Genomic DNA, 22,313 nt, shown 5'->3' with positions numbered 1-22,313 from the left:
ATATTATAAGATCCATTCTACCTAAGGCCTTAGAGATCAGTATCCATAAAAACAAACAAAAAAATCAAAGGTCAGGCACAGCTTTTAAACTAATGAGATCTTGTTTATCTTACTTGTATCATGGAAACCAAACAACGGTTGCATGAGTTTTCTGATCTTTACAAACATGCTTATGAAAAGTAAGGCCATCATAAATCCTAGTTTAGAAAACCTGTCCTGAATATTCGAAAACGTTTTCCTGGACTGAACCAAATCATCAGAGACCTGGGTGCCTGGAACACATATTTTGGTGTCATTGTAGAAATATACTTACCAGGATGAGTTGAGGTGTTGGCCATCAGCTAATATTCAGGGCCACTACAAGATACATCCCTTTGTTTTGTTTACTGAAAAGACAGGGCTTGTTCCTTATGAGAATGCAAAGGAAAAGTTTCTTTCGGGTTACATTGCCAGAAAATGTTCTTCTCCATGACTGGTTTTTTATTTAATGGACACTGTAATTCCTGTAACTGACACATCACACCTTCTCTGTGTGACCTATCAAGTTTCTCAGAACTGATTCATGGCCCAGGTATACATGACATTTTGGGGTGTTAACTTCACTTTAGGTATTAATTTCACCCAGAAATCAAATTTTCTCATTTACTTCTTAAATACTGTACTGTATGTATTTTCGTAAATCCTTTTTGGAACATGGTAGGGTAGAAATAAAATAATTACACAATTGCTGGGGAAAAAAAAATAAGGCTGCTAGAATTTCCACCCGTACTTGGCTAAGGTGCTTCCAGGAAACAGAAAACAGCCCTGTACCATGGACCAGTGATTTTCTAACAATAAACTGCAAATCACTTGTACACTGACAAGACAAGGCAAGATATTCTAACTTTTGCCCCTACCGTTTAAGACAACGCAGATGGATGGACGACTGTCTTCCAACTTCTCACCAGCTCAAGAGAGGGTCCAGGGCTACTTGTACGTGTTTATATACAGTTCTTCGGATCAAGACCCAGAAAAACAAACTTGCCACCTTAAAATCTTTTTGAGAACTGAAAGCTAGAAAAAATGCACATACCACAAAAATTTCGGGGGGTGGGTCCTGTAGATATTCTCCATTTATGAGCCTAAAGGTAAGAACTCCTTTCTAAAAGATGGCAAGCTTAAGACACCAGTCAATACAGCTTAGAGCCTAGTTCCTGAGAGAGAAATCCTGCATATTACATGATTTTCATGTAAAACATTCAAAGATTTTGGGGGGAGGGGTTAGGATGACACCTGCTCATATTACTTAGTAATATTCATAGTGTGATAACTGCCTCAAAATATACTGCTTTGCACCTCTTCACTCCACATGATCCCTCTATATACAGAGCAGTAAGCCCTGCATCACCTAGGTTTAGATTTCCTCGGAGGACCTCCCTCCATCCAACATTATTTGTTTGCCTCCATTGACTAGAATGGAAGTTACATGAGGGTAGCAGGGACTTTGTTGTGCTCAAGGCTATATACCTCTGGTGCACCTCTGGTGCATAAGAGGCACTCAAATATTTTTTAAATAAATCTTCTATAGGAGGCTCTATAGCCAGTTTTTGTAAACGAAATTCTACTAGAACTCAGTCATGCTTACTCATTTACATATCACCTATGGCTCCTTTCATGCTATAATGGCAGAGCCAAGGAGTTGCAACAGGGTATACACAGCCCGTAATGTCTTAAATATTTACTATCTGGCCCTTTACAGAAATAGTTTGCTTACCCCCAATAGCACTCATTTGGCCCTTATTTCTCAAACTAGATTGGAAGCACCCTAGGTACAGGAGTTGGGTCTTAATATTCCTTTGTACCTAGAACAGAGTAGATGTTTAAAAATAGCTACCACTACACAAATGCAGATTTCCTACTTCCAACATAAATTATTTTTGCACAGTTAAATCCAAAGTTAGTATTTTCCATCCTCATTCATTTCTAGCAAGGATATGACCAAAGCTCACCTATGTTCAATAATTTGAGGGACAAGGAGAAGAGAGCCTGATGCTAAGCAAGTAGTGAACTTTCTAGTTCAAACTCACAATCATGTATTCTTTAAAATGTGAATGCAACATAACTGGAGAGCTCCTCCCTATGTTTCAGACAAATGATTCTGAGGTGAACCATAGCTATTTTCTCAATGTCAAAATCATTTTAACAATGCATAATTTCTTTTTATGCCAGGCACATTATGGGTGCTCAATAGTCACTGAATGGATCATTCTCCCATAATTATTGTGCTCATCAATTTTTGCAAATTACAATTACCTGAAAGGGGGCATCAAGATTTATATCCCTTTGCCAATTCTCAAATGTGCTCAGCATTTCTCAATCCTTTAAAAAATTAGAGCCTTGTCATTCTCTAAAAAAAAAAAAAATTAATTTGCATAGGGTATCATCAGTTCCAAAGAATTAAAGAGTAAATGGATAATTTTAGGCATGGTTTCAGCCCACTGTTTACCCCAGGTGCAGAGGTGAGCAAATAAGATTTTTTCATATTATTGGATATCATTTGAAAACATTGTAGACCATGGACTAGGACAGAAAAGAAAAGAAAGGGCTAGGAGCCTTACTGAATTATCTTTACTAAGTTATTGTGAATAAGCAACAATATACACAATGATATACAATCATTTGAGAAAACTATTGTTTATTTAGAAAAAAGGTTACACTGGTAGAATTCAGTAGATAAAAAAATTTTCTTTTAAAAATGTCACTGTGAAACTTTTCCAGACTAAAGTTCAGCAATACAAAGCTCCTGTAGCTGTAGAATTAAAACATAATTAACTTTCGGTTTTCCCACCCGATTTGTCTGACATAATTACAAGAAAAAATGGCAAGGGACAAGTGAGTGCTGGTACCTTTTTCTTTTTTAAACAGGTTTTAATGTTGTACACGTACTATATAAAATGATTCCTAAGCATTGCATAAGACACTGCTCCCACTTTGTTTTTAGTGACTAATATTAAAAACAAGCCATATGATAAATTAAAACTGAGTTTTAAAACGAGGTAAATTCAAAATGGTTCAATAATTGTTTATTTTCAGTTTCAAACAATAAAAAGGTAGCATTTCAGATTGGGGAAAAAAAAACAAACAAAAAAAACCCCAACTAAACCCAGGCAATATTTAGTTAACCTAAAGTGAAATTCTGTACACATGTAACCTTATTCGCTTGTTGGGAACTGTATGCAGCACATTGTGCTAAAAATATGGAACAGTTAACACTTTCAGCCATTTACTGAAAATAAACATGTAGAAACTAAGCAACAAGTTAAATACAGTAATGCACAACTCAACAATTTTAAGTTTTCGGCATGGAGCAATAAAGCAGATAACTGAATAACTTAAGAAGATGCAAATGGGCCCTCTTGATTCATAATTCTCGGCAATCTACTCAGGAAAATAAATTTCTGGTCACGGCTGAACAATTTCATTCCAATCTCACCTGAAAGAAACAAAGTGATTATATTGATAGATAAGAAAGGAAAAAGAGAAGGAAGGAGGCAGGGAGAAGAAAGGGAAGGGGGAATGGATGGAAAAAAGGGGCAGAGGGAGGCAAGGAGAAACAAAGGAGGGAAGGGAGGGAGGGAGGAAAGAAATGAAGGAGGAGGAAAGGAGGAAAACAAGAAGGAAGGAAAGAAGGAAGATTTACGAAACAAAGAAAAATCAATGAGTTCTGTCAATAACAAAGGCTTGAATTAATAAGTCCCCAGATAAGAATGAAATATTTGTGTATTTCTCATCATTTCCCCCTCTCAGAAACCATTAAAGATAGGCACACTATGAGAAGTTTAAAAAAAAAAAGAACACTGAATATTTTGTTTGTGAGAGAGGGAGAAGTCAGGGGAGGGGAGAGAGGATAAAATTAAATAGAAACAAGAAAATATTCCACAGGGTCAAGCAATAGCTTGTCAAAAGTAAACAGAACACAGAGCAATGAAAAGGAACCGATTTTACATGATCAACAAAAAAAAAGAGAAAAATGACATCACATTTTTCACAAGGACACGATTTTAATAGTGACTTATATTAAGATGCAATGTCTGCTAAATTATAAAAATTGCTTTAAAAATATATTGACTTAACTATACTCATTTCCTTTCCTTTATGTACTGACATTTTCAAATACTGCATATTGAAATAAATTCAAAACATGATCATTACAACATGTGGCAAATAACTTCATATCTGCCTAACATTGTTCTCATTCAAATTTTAAACTAATGCTTAAAGCATTAAACTTTATTGACGAAAATACTACATTCACATATTTCATAAAACCAGAGCTAGAAGGGCCTTGGAAAGTAATCACACTTGCATGAAATGCTGACAAATAATTTACACATCATTTCTATACAGCATTCTGTTCACACCATGTATAACCTTGACATTACCAATTATAATTGTGGATACACTAATGTTGAACTTACAATTTTAATACTTAAAAATCACTGTTCCTGTCCATCACTGATGAATGGATAAACAAAATGTGGTACACATTCATACAATGGAGCATTATTCAGTTATAAAAAGAAATGAAGTTCTGATACATGCTACAACATGGATGAGCCTTGAAAACATGATGCTAAGTGAAAGAAGCCAGACACAAAAGGCCACATATTGCATGATTCCATTTTTATGAAGTGTCCAAAACAGGCAAATCCATAGAGACAGAAAGTACATTAGCTGTTTCCAGGGGCGGGGAAGGGGAGAATTGGGAGTGACTGCTAACGGGTATGGGGTCTCTTCTGGGGATGATGGAAATGTTCTGGAATTAGTGGTGATGGCTACAACATAGTGAATATACTAAAAACCACTTTAAAATGCCAAATTTTATATGTTATGTAAATTTTACCTCAATTTTTTAAATTGCAAAAAAAAAAAAAAAGTGTTGCAATAAAGAGTAGCATGGTATCAGTATGGCCATAACTAGAAAAAGAAATGGGGGTCTCAATCATGATGATGTCACAGTAGGAGAATTACTGGGCAAGGGAACTTTTGCTGACATATTTAAGGGCACATTAAAGGATAAAACTGCTGTTGCCATTAAAACATGTAAAGATGATCTTTCCCAGGAACTGAAATTAAAATTTTTACAAGAAGCCAAAATCCTCAAGCAATATAATCATCCCGATATTGTCAAACTTATAGGAGTTCGCACACAAATACAGCCTATCTGTATCATTAAGGAACTGGTTCCAGGAGGCGATTTCCTCTCCTTTCTGAGAAAGAAGGATGAACTAAAACAGTTAGTGAAATTTTCATTAGATGCTGCTTCTGGATGGCGAATCTCGAGTAAAAATTGTATACACAGGGACCTTGCTGCAAGAAACTGCCTGGAGGTGAAAATAATGTTCTGAAAATCAGTGACTTTGGAATGTCTCGTCAAGAGGATGGTGGTGTGTATTCATCTTCTGACTTAAAGCAGATTCCCATTAAATGGACAGCACCAGAAGCTCTTAATTATGGGAGATATCGTTCTGAGAGTGACGCATGGAGCTTTGGCATCCTCCTCTGGGAGACCTTCAGCTTAGGGGTCTGTCCATACCCTGGAATGACAAATCAGCAAGCACAAGAGCAAGTGGAAAGAAGATACTGGATGTCAGTCTCTCAGCAGTGTCCAGAGCGTATTTATCAATACAATGTTGAAGTGTTGGGATTACAAACTTGAAAACGGCCCCAAGTTCAGTGAACTTCAGAAAGAACTGCCATCAAGAAGAAAAGTCATATGGTGATGAAACAATGCCAAACTCAGCCTTCAGGACTCTTATCTTCCAGCAGAGTAATATTTTCTTCTCATTAACAATGCATTTATACCACATTACCTGGAACATTCTCCTAAGGTTATTGGTTTTTTTTATTTTTTTAAAAATATGTGCCACTTTAATGTTTGTAAATAACAAAGCAGAGGTGCTAAATGCAAGAGTTAACACAGATCTACCTTTTTCACACCTAGGACTGCTGATGTTTTTCACAGGGTTTCTACTTCAGGCTGGGTCCAGAGCTGGCTGTCCTCCATCCTAGACATCTCTACTCTATCGGTGCTATTGACTGCACTGGTAATACTGTGTTTGCAGAAAGACAAGATTACCTTTGTAAACATCACTTTCTACTGGGTATTATCTGGACAGGACATCCTGAGGTATTTTCTTCCCTCCCCCCAACACCCCCAGAAATAGGCCCTGCTGTATTAGTAAGGTTGCAACTTCCCTAAGTTCCACCACACCCTCCTCCTGGGCATCAGAAAACTATGCATGAATTGCCCTTGAAGAGCATGCTCTCAGAGCTGAGGAGCTGGTTTTAAATGATGTTACTTTATAGAGAGTTGTGACAGCAAGAAGCAAGTCTGAATAGTAGAGTGGTCTTGAGAAAAGAACAGCTAGACTGGTGATCAAAGTAGAGAAGAAAGGCAAATATAAATTCAGCCTTCTTATCTAAGGTATGCCCTTATAAACACACACACACACACACACACACACACACACACACACACACACACAAATTTTATGATCAAATTCACCAAAAAGACCCTAAGAAATGTTTCAATAGTACACAGATTCCTCATAAAGGAGCCTGCTTGAGGGCAACAGAATTTTTTTTAGAGAAACTATAAAACACAGGCCCACAGAATTAATAAGATTGTTTTGGGTTAAGTGTCTTCACCTCAAAGGAGGCATCTGAGAATTTGGTTCACTTCATTTTCACCAGTTTCTGAAGCTGATTTATCAGGATTTTGTGATCCTATTTCACACACACACACACACACACACACACACACACACAGTAGAAAGGCATATATGGATGAAGCTGACAGTTAAAAAGTCAAATGAACATTTATGAGGAAGAAGATATAGGAGAAAGACATAGGGACAGCCATCTTAATTCCACTTTACTCCTTCATTTACTCTCCTCATACTACTGCTACCTAGGAATTCATATCATAGCAAACATACTTCCTGAGATGTTCCATGTAGATAAATGTGACACAAAATTAAAACTGGAATTCTGTTGAACTGAATCTTAGCACACACAGGGGTGCCTCTTAGGATAAAAGCATGTATAAGGGATATTCACATTCAGGGATAAATGTGGCATGGGAGTTCTTTTCTAGGCCTATGTCCCAATAAAAACAGCACAGCACCTACTGAATATTTGGTCTACCCTACGTGAGAAAAAGAAAATAGAAAATTCCTATTTTGTCCAACTTTTTGGTACCTATGAATATCAGTGCAAAGAATGCACACCCACTAAAGAGTATAAATGATGGTAATGAAGAGAAAAATAGTTTGTGTCTATCATTTCAATCTCCTAACAAAATTTTCGAACGCATTTAATGATTACTACATACAGACCAAAATGAAAGCATAATAAACCTGCCCTCAAAAATATGTTGTAGCACACAAAGCAACCTCTTCTTAAACAGGATACTACCAAATGCTATAAAGTGAACCTTCTTTTGAGGGCAAAAAAAAGTCCAGTGCTCTTTCTCATCAATCCCAAAGAGATATACATAATACTTCTGCACATAGCTCTCCCTGTAGAGTTAACAGAGTATCTGAAACACAGCAGGCAATAGAGAAAAATACCTGGTTGCTTGATTAGAAGGAAAGGATGAAGTCACTGTCTTCAACAAGATCACAATCTAAGGAGAGGGATATGTAACATACTCATATATTACACAGGAATCTATGACTAAGACTCTGTAGGCAAGCAGACATGCCCACACATAAGCAATGGGAAACCAAAAAAGAAACCTAACTGAACACTCCCCACTCCAACAAATATTACCAGGACCTAGGACTGTGCTTCACCATGGCGACACATTCCTAAAATAAACAATCTTTGAGCACTTAGGAGGTCAGTTCCCAAGTATGGACTGGAGAAAAAAGGCTCAGAACAGGAATTACAAAATCAATTGTTTACAGACGCTAGTATATAATGGAAATAAATGAAGTGGGGTGGGGACTGATTGAGGTAAACTATAAAAAAAAAAAAAGACCCACTCTCTATATAAGGGGGGGGCAGCACCTAGGGGGCCCAGCTGATTGTTGCCATGCAGAAATCAGGACACAATGTTGCCAGATGTTCCAATTCTTCAAGAGAAACTGAAATTTGGATTTTATCATATCAATTAAAATAAGGTTAAATATTGTGTGAGGCCAAGGAAGTACATATAACAAGGCACATTCTGCCCAAGGGCTAAGAATTTGCCCTTGGGCAGAGTGTGGTTTAAAGGATAAAAGAGTTAGGTTACACCTATGATACTGGAGGTGAGAGAAGAACCTGCAAAACAGATCAGGCCTCGTTGGAGTAGAGGATTAGAACAGGAATGTGTAGTATACTACAAATACAGATGGGTAGGCTAGAGCTTAACTGCTAATATTCTTCAAAATCAAGAATCAAAGTCCAAGAAGACTGAGCTTCTCAAAGTCTGGGAGCAAATCTCAGTATGGCATCTGGTTCACAAAAGGACTCTCAAAAGTTAGTTAACCCTGACACTCATGAACTGAGGCTCACACATATCAAATTAAAATTGAGAAGCTAAAGGAACCTGGTTCTAAGAAAAACTTTTTAATAGGCAGGAGTTTTTAGAGATTAAACTAGGGGAAAAAGTTAAAGGCAAAGCAACTAGTAGTGTTCAAGAGACTAAATCAAGGAAAGATAAGATGAATTTGGACAAAAACATTAGCAATAACAAGTAACAGAAGATACAGAGAACAAGGAGAAAGGATTTTACAACTAAAAATCATGAGATAGGAAAAGACGACAGAAGACTTCGGAAGCAATTTAATCTGGGTCACATTTACACATTGTATTTTCTTACCTCTAATGTGATCATTTTAATTTTCCTGAAATCAGGGTGATATTTACAAATCAATGTCATTTCCCTATCCACTCTGCTCAAAAAATAGTTCTAGAAACCAACAATGAATCTTAACAATTAATAACATCTTTGAATCATGGAAATGTGACATTATACAGCAGCTCTCTTTTCTGTAGAACATAAAATAACTAAAAAAGGGAGCAGAGAGCTGCAGATTTGAAGGAGCCTAAAGGTAAATGGTGCCAATCAGAAATGATGAGACTTCTAAAGGACAAGGAAGAACAAAAGAAAGACCTGACTAATCCTAGAATGTATCCAAATAGAAGGAGGCAGCCAGCACAGCCAGAAGAAGGAAAAAATCAACCAGAGCCTCACAAAATTAAGAGTTTACCCAAGGAGAAAGTACAGGACATGGTTGTCAAGAAGAAAGTGAACAGGATGAACATCAAGCCAAATATATCTTAAAAGGACATCTGAACTGAGAAGGTTTGCTATAAGACCACCGACCTAACATCTAACACCCAAATCAGTCTTTTCATGCCTTTGGTCCTGAAAGCTTATAGAGAGAGGTAAAGTACAAAACCATGGCCTGTGTGAATAAGAACTCAAAGAAATCTGTAGTAAAACCTTCACATACCAAAGAACAATATTTAGGTACTGAGTAAAGAGAATATATATAAAATCACATTAAAGTGGTCAGTCACAAAGGTTGACCCATACCTAATGAAGAGATAAGTGGTAGGTTCTTTTGTTTTCTTTAATAAGGAGACCATGTGAAAGCAAGAAGTAAAAAGCAAAATGCCAAAAGAAAAGAGTAAAGTGAAGCATAAAAAAAGATGAGTTTATAGTTCACTAGGGAAGACAGCTAGTTAGTTGTTGGGGCAGGGGATGATTACAAATGAGGAATGGGCAATCTTTCTAAAGGTTTTCAAGAAAATCTACTAAATTCTAAATGTTCTCTCATAACTCTCATTTAGCCTATTCTACTACTTAGATAACAAGGAGAGAATAACAAAGCAAGGCACACACCGCTTGTTAGGATATTACCCAGCTGGCAAATTCAAGTCCCTGCTCTGCAGCCAAACTAAATGGGACAAAATCCATGCCCTAAAACTCATACCTTATATAGAACAGGCTCTCATACATTTCTGACTCTTAATTTAAACAACCGTAAACAGTCTTGGTTCTCTCTCTGGTTTCATAAAAGCAGCAGCAAATAATATTAGGGGGAGGGTAGAGACAGCAAGTATACTTGATATCATTGCAAGTATACTTGATATCATTAAGAAATGACAGCTATAATGGAAGCAAGAAAATGGGCTACAAAAGAGTTGACAACTTCAAATACGGCCATCTCAAACAATTAAATGTAGAGGGCAAATCATCCTACAAATCTCAATAATCCTAAAGTATCACCAAACAAGAGCTATTCAGATGATGATCTGAGTACTCAAAAAAGACTATCTTAAGTTCTGAACACTCTCTTCACTAAGACAGAGTAAACTACTGTCCACATACAATTTATTTAAGATGGTTAAACACTTTTTAAATCTCATACAAGGCATAATTATCTTGAAAACGTTGCATATTTTAAATTCCAGAACAAAAAGCACAGACCCTATTTTCTGGCCTTGCAAAACATGGGCTGTGGTAGAAAATGAGGCATAAAAACTTAGAACAAAAATTTCTGGATAACACATCTGCATGAAAAGGCAAAAAGAAGAACAGAGAACACTAAAGGGCAAGAAAACCTATGCTGTGAATACTGGCTCTGTCAGCTAATATCTCTGCTAGCCTCTTCAACTTAACCCCTCAGTCTCAGGTTCTTCACCTGTAAAGTGCAGATACCAGCACCACCCACAAGGCTATAGGTACTTTAAAAAAAGGTGATTAATTATCCAGAGAAGTTGGGAATGAGTGGTGAAGAGAAAGCCAGATGTTCTTAAATACATCTTGGTGCTTAAAAAAAACAAAAACAAAAACAAAACTGCGTGGCTAATCAGCAAGCTTAAGATGAAAGCAGCTTAAAAGTAACTGTGAATCTTGTTTTGCATCTGTACCCAAAGACCTGGTCATTAGAGTTAGGTGCAAATTCAAGTTGCATCTTGCAAAATGTATCTAGTTTCTCCAACATTATCAGACCTCATTTCATATTTCTATCTTTAAATGAAAGGAGGTGAGAAAACACTCACCTTGATTGAAAGTCTTCATTATCTGTGCTTGTCCGAGGACTTATGAGTAGATGACAAATTAAGGGAAAACAACTTTGAAAAAAAAAAAGGAATGGTGTCTCAACTTTTTAGTGCAGTCCTTCAGCTTGCAGGCCTAATTGGCTCCGACCAGCCTGGTAGCCTCAACTTCTACCAGCTCTGCTCATCTGCTGCATCATCTTGCCCTTCTAATCCCCATGCCCCCAGCCCAAGGCACTCTGTTCCCTTTCTTCCTCTCAGTAGTAATACGACCAGAGAGAATCTAAATCCCTTGACGGCATAAAACAACCTCACAGTCACCACAGAAGTTAAAAAAATATATATATATATCAAGTCTCCCACTTCCACATTTCATACATTTGAGAGGGTTAACTGAAGAGACTATTTAAAAGCTAGTAAGCCCTTAAACTTTATTCAGACCACATACTACAAGGGTACAATTCTGAACATGACCAGTATCAAAGCTTTCCATTACACTGATTAAAAACTCCAATAAGATGAAAAGGATATTGTTTCTTCTCTTCCTTTCCTCCTGAACTGTCCCGTTTCTCTTTCTTTTCTATCTTTTCTTTATCATGCCTGGACTCCTATAAGGAATGGTGGAATTAGTTTGGGAAGGGAAAACCAAATATAAAAATCAGCTCAAAATCCCTTTTTATCACCCATCAGTCATACATTTTCTTCAAAAACGTATTTAATGATGCCAAAAGCACAAGCAACAAAAGAAAAAAATTGGACTTCATCAAAAACAAAAACTTTCATGCATCAAAGAACACTAGCAAGAAAGTGAAAATACAATGTACGGAATGGGGGAAAATATTTGCAAATCATACATCTCATACGGGTCTAGTTTCTAGACTATATAAAGAAGTCTTACAACGGAGCAACAAAAAGACAAACAATCCAATTTAAAAATGGCCACAGCATCTGAAGAGATTTCTCCAAAGAAGATATACAAATGGCCAACAAACACATGAAAAGATGCTCAACATCATTAGTCATTAAGGAAATGCAAAATCAAAACCACAATGAGATACCACTTCACACCCACTAGGATGGCTATATTAAAAAAAAAATTAATAATTAAAAAAAACCCCAGAAAATAACAAGCATTGGCAATGATGTAGAGAAATTGGCACCCTTGTACATTGCTGGTAAAACATAAGCTGATCAGCCACTGTGGAAAAGTTTGTCGGTTCCTCAAAAAGTTAAACATAGCATTACCATATAACCCAGAAATTCCACTCCTGGGTATACGCACAAGAGAACTAAAAACAGGTCTTCAAACAAACACTTCAGAGCAGCACACGAACATTCATAGCAGCACTATTCACAATAGCCAAAGGGAAACAACAAAAAAGTCCATCAACTGACAAATGGATGAACAAATGTGGTATATGCATACAATGGAATATTATTCAGCCATAAAAAGAAATGGAAGTACTGATACATGCTACAGCATGGAAGACTCTCAAAATATTATGCTAAGTGAAAGAAGTCAGACACAAAAGGCCACATTATTATTCAATTCCATTTACATAAAATATCCAAAACTGGTAAGCCCATAGAGACAGAAAGCAAATTAGTAGTTGACAGGGGCTAAAAGGAGAGGGAAATAGGGAATGACTGCTTAATGGGTATGGGGTTTCTCTTTGGGGTGATGAAAATGTTTTGGAACTTGATAGACATGATGATCGCAAAACATTGTAAATATACTAAATGCCATTGAATTGTACACTTTACAATGGTTATTTTTATGTTATGTGAATTTTACCTCAATTTAAAAAATACTTATTTAAAAGGAGCATCACTTTTAAAACATACAGAATTTTTTTAAGTAGGCTGCACACCCAGCATGGAGCCCAACGCAGGGCTTGAACTCATGACCCCGAGATCAAGAGCCAGAAGCTTAACTGACTGAGCCACCCAAGCACCCCAAAGCACAGAGAAATTTTAAAACGATTACCTTACAATTTTCCAAAACTGCTTTTAAGAACTATGACTATATGTACCATAATAATGCTTTTGAAACACTTTACACCTTAGTAATGACTTGCCTACTTTATGGCAGATGCATGAAATGTATTATAAATATCATCCATGAGTATCTAAGAAAATGCACATTATACTTAGTTTGAAAATCAAATACAAGTTGCAAACACGTAAGTTTATTAGGAGAAAATGTTATAAAAATGTTTAAAAATTACAATTAATAAAGACTTTATGACAATGTAATGATCAGGGAGAAAGAATACACATAACCATATTTTAATCTCATGAATGTAAAGAAACCAAAAACACTGTTGGCAAGGAGGAATAAAAGAAAACACAAAAAGAAAGGGTAAAGGGTAAAGCTCAATGAATAGAAGTAGGTGGGGGTGGAATGGAGAGAAAAGGAATTTCAGAGGTAAACTAATTCTACTCTTCCCATAATTTGGCACCCAACTGGCTGGAATTCCCCCCCAGATAACCTGCCCTCCCCCACTGCCTCCCCTTCCCACCCTCAAATAAGTAACCAAAGACTATTTGATTACCAAAAAAACCTCAGTATTTGCTAAATACTCAGAGTCAATTTTTCAAGAAAAAGCCTTTTGTTCCTTTGTTTCCCTAATTTACCTTTTTGCCACCGGAGGAGATTTTATCCATCTTTTCAGATTTAAAAGAATCGCCGCCTTTTTCTTTGCCTGAAGATTTTGATTTATTTTTTTCCTTGTCTTTCTCATTTGGATAAGGAGACTCACACGGACTTTCACTTTTGTGTTTTGAAACCCCCACTAAAAGTATAAAAGAGAATCATGAAAGCCTCTTCCAGTTCAGTTTGACAACAACTTCAAAAGCATTAATAAATCTACCTACTTGTTCCATTTTCCTCTTTTCGCCTCTTGGCTAAGTCCGGCGGCACTTCACGGTCATTGTTTGAATGATCCTAGAACCAAGAATTGTGAACTACATTGATCAAGAGTTTATGTTTTTGTTTTAAAATATTACTTTTATACAAGGGTACAGCTAACTAGCATTGTAGAGTACTGGCAGTCGTTTTACATTGTAAAATGACATGAAAGACAAGCAGAGCTGGTAGACTGTTAGGCTGAAGATCCTTATTACTGTAGAAGATTCAATTCAAACACATTTTAGGGTGAAAATACCAGTTAAAACACCAACTAACAGCTTGCCATGCAACAAACTAGTACTTTAAAAAAGGCAACAAACACACTACCATACATAATATAATGGCTTTCCAAACTAGTTTTTAAAAAATTACAAACCCTTTTCCGCTCTTTCCTGTCCTTTTCATCTTTTTTCTCTCTTTCTCTGGATCTTTCCCTCGACTTGTCCAAGTCTTTCTTGTCCATTTCTCTCTCCTTACTCTTGGACAGTGGTGGAGGAGTATGATTAATGTAGAGCTGTTAAATTAAGGCAATATTACTAAAGATTATTAGTTTTCCAGTATCAGCTTCATCTGCTTGATTGTTTATTTAATGAAAGACAATTGGTAGTTAGACCCAAAGTCAAAACTGGTCAGCTGTCTGGATTACAAGAGGTGAAATACAAGAGCATGGCACAAATTATGCAAAGACTTCAATTCTTGGCCTTACAAAAATTTTCATTTAAACTCAATCAGTTCATTCCTGTCTTAACTGAGACTCATGAGTAAATCTATAAGCTACAGTTCCTTTTATAACTCCATTGTGAAGATCTATAACCACCACTACAGGAGTCCATGTGAAAAATAATGACTGACTTTCTCTACTGTAAAAAAAAAAAAAAGAAAGATACAAACCTCTACACAATCACAGAAATTTTAGTTTTACCATCCACTTACAAGGCAAGTAAGCCAAAGTATAAAATAAAACCTAGCCATTGATTTTACTAAGTCTTTTCTGCCTCAGCATATACCATGCATACATTACCCTAAATTATTTTTATAAATGTAAAGGCTGCATATCCTCTACTTCTGAAAGCACTCCAATTTCTACCAAATAATCACAACAGACTGTGAAATTTGTCTCACTGGTTCTAAATAGCTCAGAAAACCATTTGGTCAGCTGAGGATGATAAAAAAAACTCAGAGACTGAAAAATGATGAACTGATGTCTGCCTATTGTTTCAAAAGGCCCACAGGCAATAAACAGCCAAAGATCAAGGATGTGCTACCTAAATAATTAAGAGACAACCTTAATAACTTATGCAAGTTGTAAATATGGAAATCTAGTATAAAAGAAAACATTAAGGAAGTTATCAGATACCTATCCTTACAGCATTTGTAACTGTGCTACAAGTTTATGTTCAATTTAAGACGTTACAAGTATTAGGCAGAATATGAAATATAACTCATTACATAACTACACAATCCTAGATATACCTTAGGAATGAAAACAATAGTGAGTCAAAAGTCAAATAGTTTTACATGAGGAAATCCTTTGTAGTCAAAGGAATACATCAAAAAAAGACCATCAGTTTGAAAATTAAAGAAACACTTTAACACCACCAAATATTTTCAATTCAGTTGGCTCAGAAATACTGCCATTAGCAATGCAGAAGTAGATTCTTTAAAATGTCAATGTTTAAAAGTTGATGATCAACTGAAATAGACAAAATTTTATTAATAACAAAGAGCAAGAGAATGAGAAACAGTCATAAAAGTGCTTGTCTGAATGGTACTCTTGCTGGGTTAATGCCCTATACAACACTTCAAGATTTTCTAATTGTGAGGTTTATTCATATCTTAAGTTAATATTACTTATGAAAATGATAAGACAAAAGAAATAATATATTCCTGCAATACTCAAAGAAGATTTCTCTAAGGGAAGTATTGCTTAATTCTCCTGATAAAAGAAAAAACGGGGGGGTTGTGATTACAAGTAAGTACACACAAGCACACGCATGTACATACACACGCACACACACTCCTCAAGAATGAAGTTTTTAATTGTGCCTAACTTGAATTCTGTATTGCAAGGACCTGAGAAACCTATATATTCTTACTTTAGAAATGTACCTAATTCTATTCATTCTTCCTACCCTTCTAAAAATAGTTCTGATCACAATACTCTTTTCCATAGTAGGATGCAGTCTCTCACTGCCTACGGAATAAAATGCATACTCCTTAGTACTTCCAAGCTCTTCACAATCTTTGCACAATTATATCCTACTATAGGGCAACCTAATGCACTCTATGCTTTGGCTACCACTGGCTCCCTAACACCCTGTCCTTCCCAGCAGTTCTCTTCACCAGAATGGTAGCTCACTTTATCTTAATCTCTTAAAATCCTACTAGCCTTCAAAGACAGCTCAAAAGCCATCAGCACTTCAATCGTCCCTCAACTCTGCAACTCACTTTCCAGTGAATTCCTGTTATTATTATATATTAACCTTTTCTTGTGAAAGGTATTCCCTATTAATTTCATGTCACTTATTCTTGTCCATAACAGTTTCCAGTATGGCAGGGAAGCTAATGTGTCTTTTCTACTTTTACACACTTCCTACTGCCTTGTACACAACCAAGTACTAAATACATGTTTGCCAAACAAAATGAATGATTTGTTAAATTGATCTGCATATAGTGTTGATGGATTTTGCTTTTCATTTGCTTTTATTCTTTACATTGGGATCAACCCGGTCCAAAAAACATGACTGATTTTCAAAATCTGTTAACACTGCTACACTGACTTTATCAAGGCTACCATATATAAAGATGGCCTCACTTGTAGGCTTCCCTTTGATTATAAATCCTTGTTTTAAGACGATGAACAGAATTAAAACCTGAATTCTGTTTTGAGTGGTCACTGCTGCCCTCCTCAATTACAGAGAAGCTTGGGTAAAGAAAATGCTTTTCACGCTTTCATCAAATGTAGCTGCCAGGTTTGCTAGGTGAAAACACAAGTGACCAAACTGGAAATATGCCAATTGGAAGTTGGGGGTGGAAGGTAAACAGAAACAATTTGGATACTAAGCTAGATTTTTCTCCCTTTAACAAATCCCACTTGAAAAGCCAAATCCATGTATTACTTTTACCATGGATTAGAAGGGGAAAATAGTTAAGTAATTTAATAAAAAAGAGGATCCCAGGGAAAAAGCATAACTAAAAAAAGCACAGAAACAATTTTATATGTACAACTGACAAGAGAACACGAAAAATATACACACATCATTCAAATCCTCTAAAAAGTAAAAGCTACCCCAGAAACAGTGAGTTGATAGATCGTCGATTTTAAAGATCAAAGTCCGGTAACGTTTTTTTGGGGGTTTTTTTTGTAAGACATTCATATGCTATTGAACTTTCCTAGACATATAAAAATGCAGACCAGTAATCTGTGGATGCTTTACCAAAGTCCAAAGGCATAAGAGTTCATTTCAAATAGTTATTGAACACCTAATCATATCACCAAGTTAACCATACTGAGCACTAAGGATCTGAAAAGTGGTATGAGTCACACGATTTTCACAAGTGCATTCAGATGCCATTTTCAAAAATTTCTGGTTGAATGTGGAATAAATCTACTGAATTTTAAATATCCAGAAAATCACTATCTTTTTTCAAAGGGGGATAGGGAGACTGACTTAAAGCACTATAATTTTAAAAACAAGGCAAACACACTAAAGGAGTTAGGAACCCATTTCGACTACTGCTGAAATGGGTGCAAAGAATCAAGGGACCATATATTTTTTTTGCAATTTTTTTTTCATTGTGGTAAGAATACTTGAGGAACCTTAATTTTAGTCCAAGTTTTGGTACTACTAACAAGTTATATGTCACTGGGAAAAGATCAAGAACTTTTTCAGTCTCTTATTTGTCCAAAAGACACTACCCTCCTGCCCTAACTACCTCACAGCACTGTTATGAGCATGAAATGAGATAACATGTTTATCTCACATGTTTTATTTTCAAAAGGCTTTCACAAATTTAAGGAACCATAATTTTCATCATTGATGAGAAATTCCAGTTAACTATAACAGCAGGTTTCAAACTGCTTCAAAGTATGTTTCAGGAAATAAATACTCACAAGGTAACATTGTTAACCCATGAATTTAAAAATAGCCCACACAAGCCACTGATGGTTAAGACTGACATACATAATCCCAAACTGGTTATGAAAACCAACTGTATTGCAATACATATTTTAGCCAATAAAAAGTTTTACCTTAAAAGAAAGCATTCACACAGTACAGCTAATACTCTTTTGATTAATACAGTATACTCTAAAAACAATGCTACAATTTCAGGACAAAGGCATATTGGCTAACCTAAACTATTAAAAAATTAGTGCTTATTGCCCAATATCCACAGACATTTCATTATAAAGCTACAGATCTAAAAGCAGTTAGTAATGTCAACTGGCTTTGTTTCAAAATTTCATTTTGTATTGGTCCACCAGTAAGAGATAATACTTAGCAGATATAAGAGGAGGCAAAGTAGAAAATCAAAGTGAAAGAGGGTACAAATTTTATAATAAGTAGACAAAATAACATGAACAATGGACAATTCAACTACAATAATGAAGTGAACTCTGTAATAAGATACACAAACTGCACATTATTTTTAGAAGAATACTCAAGAAAGTAGAGTAATAGGCAAGAATTAATACTGACATGTAAACACGACCATCAAGTTGAGTATTCCCCTCCAAGAGAATGATTAGTTGACATTAACCAGATTTCTTGATAATTATGCTACAACTACCAAAAAGGTAGCTCAGCAGAGACAATAGAGTTTTATGGATTGAGATGGGCTCAGTTTTTAGAAAAGTATGTGAATGCATCAAATTTCTTTTCTGGTCTTTTGGGTTGTCTAAAAAAGTCAGAAAACAACCTAACGGATTTGTTTTGAGAAATTAAATAAGCTTACTCCCCAAAACAAACCAACAACCCCTTCCCCAAACCTTAAACTTATTTCCAGATTTTGAAGCATAAAAGGATAATGCATAACACAGCAAGCAAAGAGAGATTATAGAAATGTTGCCACATTACACGCATTTGATAACAATCTCATTAAAAGGGACCGTTGTCATCCATTGTTTCAGTTTGTGATAGGTATTTTTAAAGGTTATTCACTAGCTTACTGAATTTACTAGGGTGAAAGTATCTACTAAATAAATGAAGAATTTTTTGTTTTACTTAGGCATGATGATTTTAAAAGACTCAAACCTTTGCTGAAGACTCCTTGAGTTCGATGAGACTGTCCTGTAGAAAATGAATGGAGATGACAGGTGAGCTGGCATAGTTCTCAGAACCCAGAGGAACTTTGGGAAGTATGGCTGTAACCTGGAAATAAACCAGCTACTTCTTGTGAGGATAAATCTTGTGATGTCAATTATTATATGAATATCAACAATAAAAAACAAAAGCAAAACCATGTAATGGAATTGTAATGTTAAAAAAACTAAATTATATGTGCTCAATGTAACAAATAAAAATCTTTCTCTGTTCATAATTTAAAAATAAATGTCAATGCCACATTTTTCATAACACTGTATGTAAACTATAAGTAATGTTAAGAGGCTCAAGAAAGCAAAACACTTTTTTCCCTCCACAAAAGGTTTAAAACAGTGGAGGTCACTGTGGAAGAACATTATCTTACATTTTCATGGTTGTTCTTTAATTGGGAGGTTTCAAATTTTACTTCACTTATGACTCTACCATAAATATAGACATTCTTAATCCTAGCCAAAAAACTCAGTGGCATTATATTAACAAGAAAACAAAATGTATTCTCTACAAGAGTAGTCACTTTTTTGCAAAGTGCCTCTGATGGTGAATCTCATACCTCCCACAAAAAAAGCACTTAAAAAAAAAAAGAAAGAAAAAGAAATCAATTACGGTATTCCACCACAGTGCTCTTGATGAAGAATTAGTTAACTTACAGTTTTAAAAGTTCAACGTACTGCAAATTCAAAGATTCCATGAAATTAGATGACTTTAGAATTAAAATTAAATATGGAGCAAGGAATGGCTACCCTGAGTCTTCAAGAAGGCTACACCCACGATTTTGTGCTGCAGTTGAATGCCTGGGGTTTCTCTTTGCTGGGTGGTAGGATTGGATGCCACATCTGCTTTTATCGTAACGCAAGGTTCAACTTGTTGGGAACCCAATGGGTATAAACAAACCTCCAAGGGAAGATACAACAGAAGCTGCATGCTCACTGAATATACATAACTACAGGAGAACTGATCACCAAGGAGACTTTAAAATGGAACTCCTTTCAAGACTCCTTCTTAGAAGGCACACATCGGTATGATGCTCATCAAGAAGCTTGATGAATTCAGAGGTATCTTGTTTATCCTGTATCATCCAGGAAGTCTTCAGGGCTATATATTCTTCAATATTTATGCTGAAAAATAGGCTTCATTCTGCTGAAAAGATTCATTTGCTTGTAGCTACCATTGCACTCCAAAAAAGACTGCTTAAAGCAGTGAGGCACTTCTGGGTAAAATTTTTCTTGCACTTTGAAACACTACAAAATTAGTGCTAGGTCCTTGAAGTTTTAATATTTTTATAATAAAAATACTCAATAGGAAAAAAATATCAGTCCACCAATATGTAAAAAATTCATTTTCTAATGCAATATAAAACCTCCAGTGGCTCCAGTGAATACTTGGCACAAGACTTGAAGGAAGTCAGGACACGTATTCCAACCAGGTGAGCCTAACATGGACGCTGCCTTCCTCAGGCTATACTAACCTTTACTGTTGAGGAATGTGATGGAGAAGGGTGGGTATCAATTTTGCGGCGTTTCTGTTCTGTTGGGACAAAAAGAAATGGTCACAGTAAGATAGATTTCTACTTTTTCCAAACACTTAAAAAATCACCACTTTTAAGGTCACTTTTAAAATCACCTTTAAGGTCATCAAGTATTCGCTCCCCGCCCCCCACAAGTAAAGTCCCTAGATAACTTGCCGAAACAAGGAAACAAGAACCAACTATACATTAACAAGAACCGAAAGTAAACCATATATAAAGAAAGGCAAACTTGCCCCTTTCAGGTTCTGCAACATCTGATCGGGGAACAGGTGACTTCAAGGACCCAGAAACTGGTGTTTTTTCTCCTCCTTTAACATTTTCCTTTGATTTCATTTCCTTTGCTATATCTCTTTCTCTGGATGGCTCCTTCTCTCTTTCCTTTTCTTGAGTCGATTTTGATTCTACGTTGGCAACAGTGGTTTTGAATTTCTCATCTTTAGCTTTTTCTTCCTTCTTGAATTTTTCTTTCTCTTTGTCTGACTTGGGTGTTCTTTCCTTCGTCTCTCTTGCTTTTTCATCTTTATTTGGCCGCTCTTCCTTCGGTTTTTCTTTACCATCTTTACCAAGTATCCTGGCCTCTGGAGTAGTAGCTGGAGTCTTTTCTTTTTTCTCTTTTTCTTTTTCTTTCCCTTTTTCTTTGTCATTTTCTTTAACAGCTTTGCTGCTTAAGAATAAAAACACAAGATCTTAAGACAAACAGTCATAAAACATATTCCATGTTATAAATCCTAAAGGATTTCTTACTGACTTCAAAAATACAAGAGTAGCCCTTTGAAAACTAAAAGACCTTAAAGACAAGTAAAAAGTACTTCTTTATTCATTAAATAATAAATGACCAAATTCATGAACAGCAGATTAAAAAAGAATGACTAAAGTGATGTCAGGCCGTTCTTTGTATATGTTCATAACCTCTGAGGATTACAAGGTCACAACCAAAAATTATCCCACAAGCCGATCAAGGGTGCTATTATCAGGAACTGGATTACTTGGCTGGATGGATCACTGGTCTAAATCAGTGTAGGCTTCGTTTACGTTCATTATCCTTACCCAGAATGCCCACAGCAAGCACTCAATCCTAAAATGTTTTTCTAACTTCACCACCTACCTTCATCTGCATAACTCAGCAGGGGAAACAATGTCAGTCTCAGCATTATATAAGACATAATGAGGACAGTTAAGCGCATCACCAATTAGGGGTACACACAAAATTTCAAGGTCCAACATAAATGACTTTCACAGTATTCAACTACCACCCTGTTCCATTCATGTCTAATGAGGTTAATCATATAAGAATTTAGAATTCTGACATATAGCCAGTGTTCCTACCTGTTAGAGCTACTGTTTCCATTGCTTGAATTCCCTTTCGGTGTGGCACTAGAAGCTTTATTAACAGCTTTCACACCACACTGAGATCTCTCCCTTGATTTATCTGAAATAAAGGTAAGGTTTTATTTGACAAGCCCCTAATTGTAAATAAACTATAATTTCACAGCAAAATGATTAGAGATTAATT

General features: G+C 35.9%; 1 protein-coding gene and 1 pseudogene across 14 annotated transcripts in view; one reads left to right on the top strand and one right to left on the bottom strand.

The window, feature by feature from the left end:
- Positions 1-2,657: 2,657 nt before the first annotated feature.
- Positions 2,658-22,313, bottom strand: part of THOC2 (THO complex subunit 2) — a 114,032-nt gene continuing 94,376 nt past the window's right edge. For 4 of the 14 annotated variants that reach the window (XM_073879186.1, XM_073879195.1, XM_025852701.2 and 1 more), the window contains exons 30-39: positions 22,127-22,229; positions 21,034-21,464; positions 20,741-20,799; positions 19,207-19,323; positions 14,328-14,465; positions 13,918-13,987; positions 13,678-13,835; positions 11,572-11,648; positions 11,044-11,089; positions 2,658-5,576 (exon numbers count right to left, since the gene is read on the bottom strand). In XM_073879186.1, coding sequence (XP_073735287.1) covers positions 11,062-11,089; positions 11,572-11,648; positions 13,678-13,835; positions 13,918-13,987; positions 14,328-14,465; positions 19,207-19,323; positions 20,741-20,799; positions 21,034-21,464; positions 22,127-22,229 — 1,181 coding nt within the window. In that variant the 3' untranslated portion in view covers positions 2,658-5,576; positions 11,044-11,061. Of the gene's footprint in view, positions 5,733-11,043; positions 11,090-11,113; positions 11,649-13,677; positions 13,836-13,917; positions 13,988-14,327; positions 14,466-19,206; positions 19,324-20,740; positions 20,800-21,033; positions 21,465-22,126; positions 22,230-22,313 lie in introns of those variants that run through there. The other 10 variants (XM_073879187.1, XM_073879188.1, XM_073879191.1 and 7 more) reach the window with 10 other exon arrangements.
- LOC112809364 (tyrosine-protein kinase Fer pseudogene) lies at positions 4,947-5,762 on the top strand (annotated as a pseudogene).

This window comes from Callorhinus ursinus, unplaced genomic scaffold, assembly GCF_003265705.2.
Source record: "Callorhinus ursinus isolate GAN/ISIS: 27379988/994484 unplaced genomic scaffold, GSC_fseal_2.0 scaffold33, whole genome shotgun sequence".
In the NCBI taxonomy this organism is placed as follows: Eukaryota; Metazoa; Chordata; class Mammalia; order Carnivora; family Otariidae; genus Callorhinus; species Callorhinus ursinus.
Note: the sequence above shows the minus strand (reverse complement) of the source record. Positions and strands in the feature narration are given on the sequence as shown.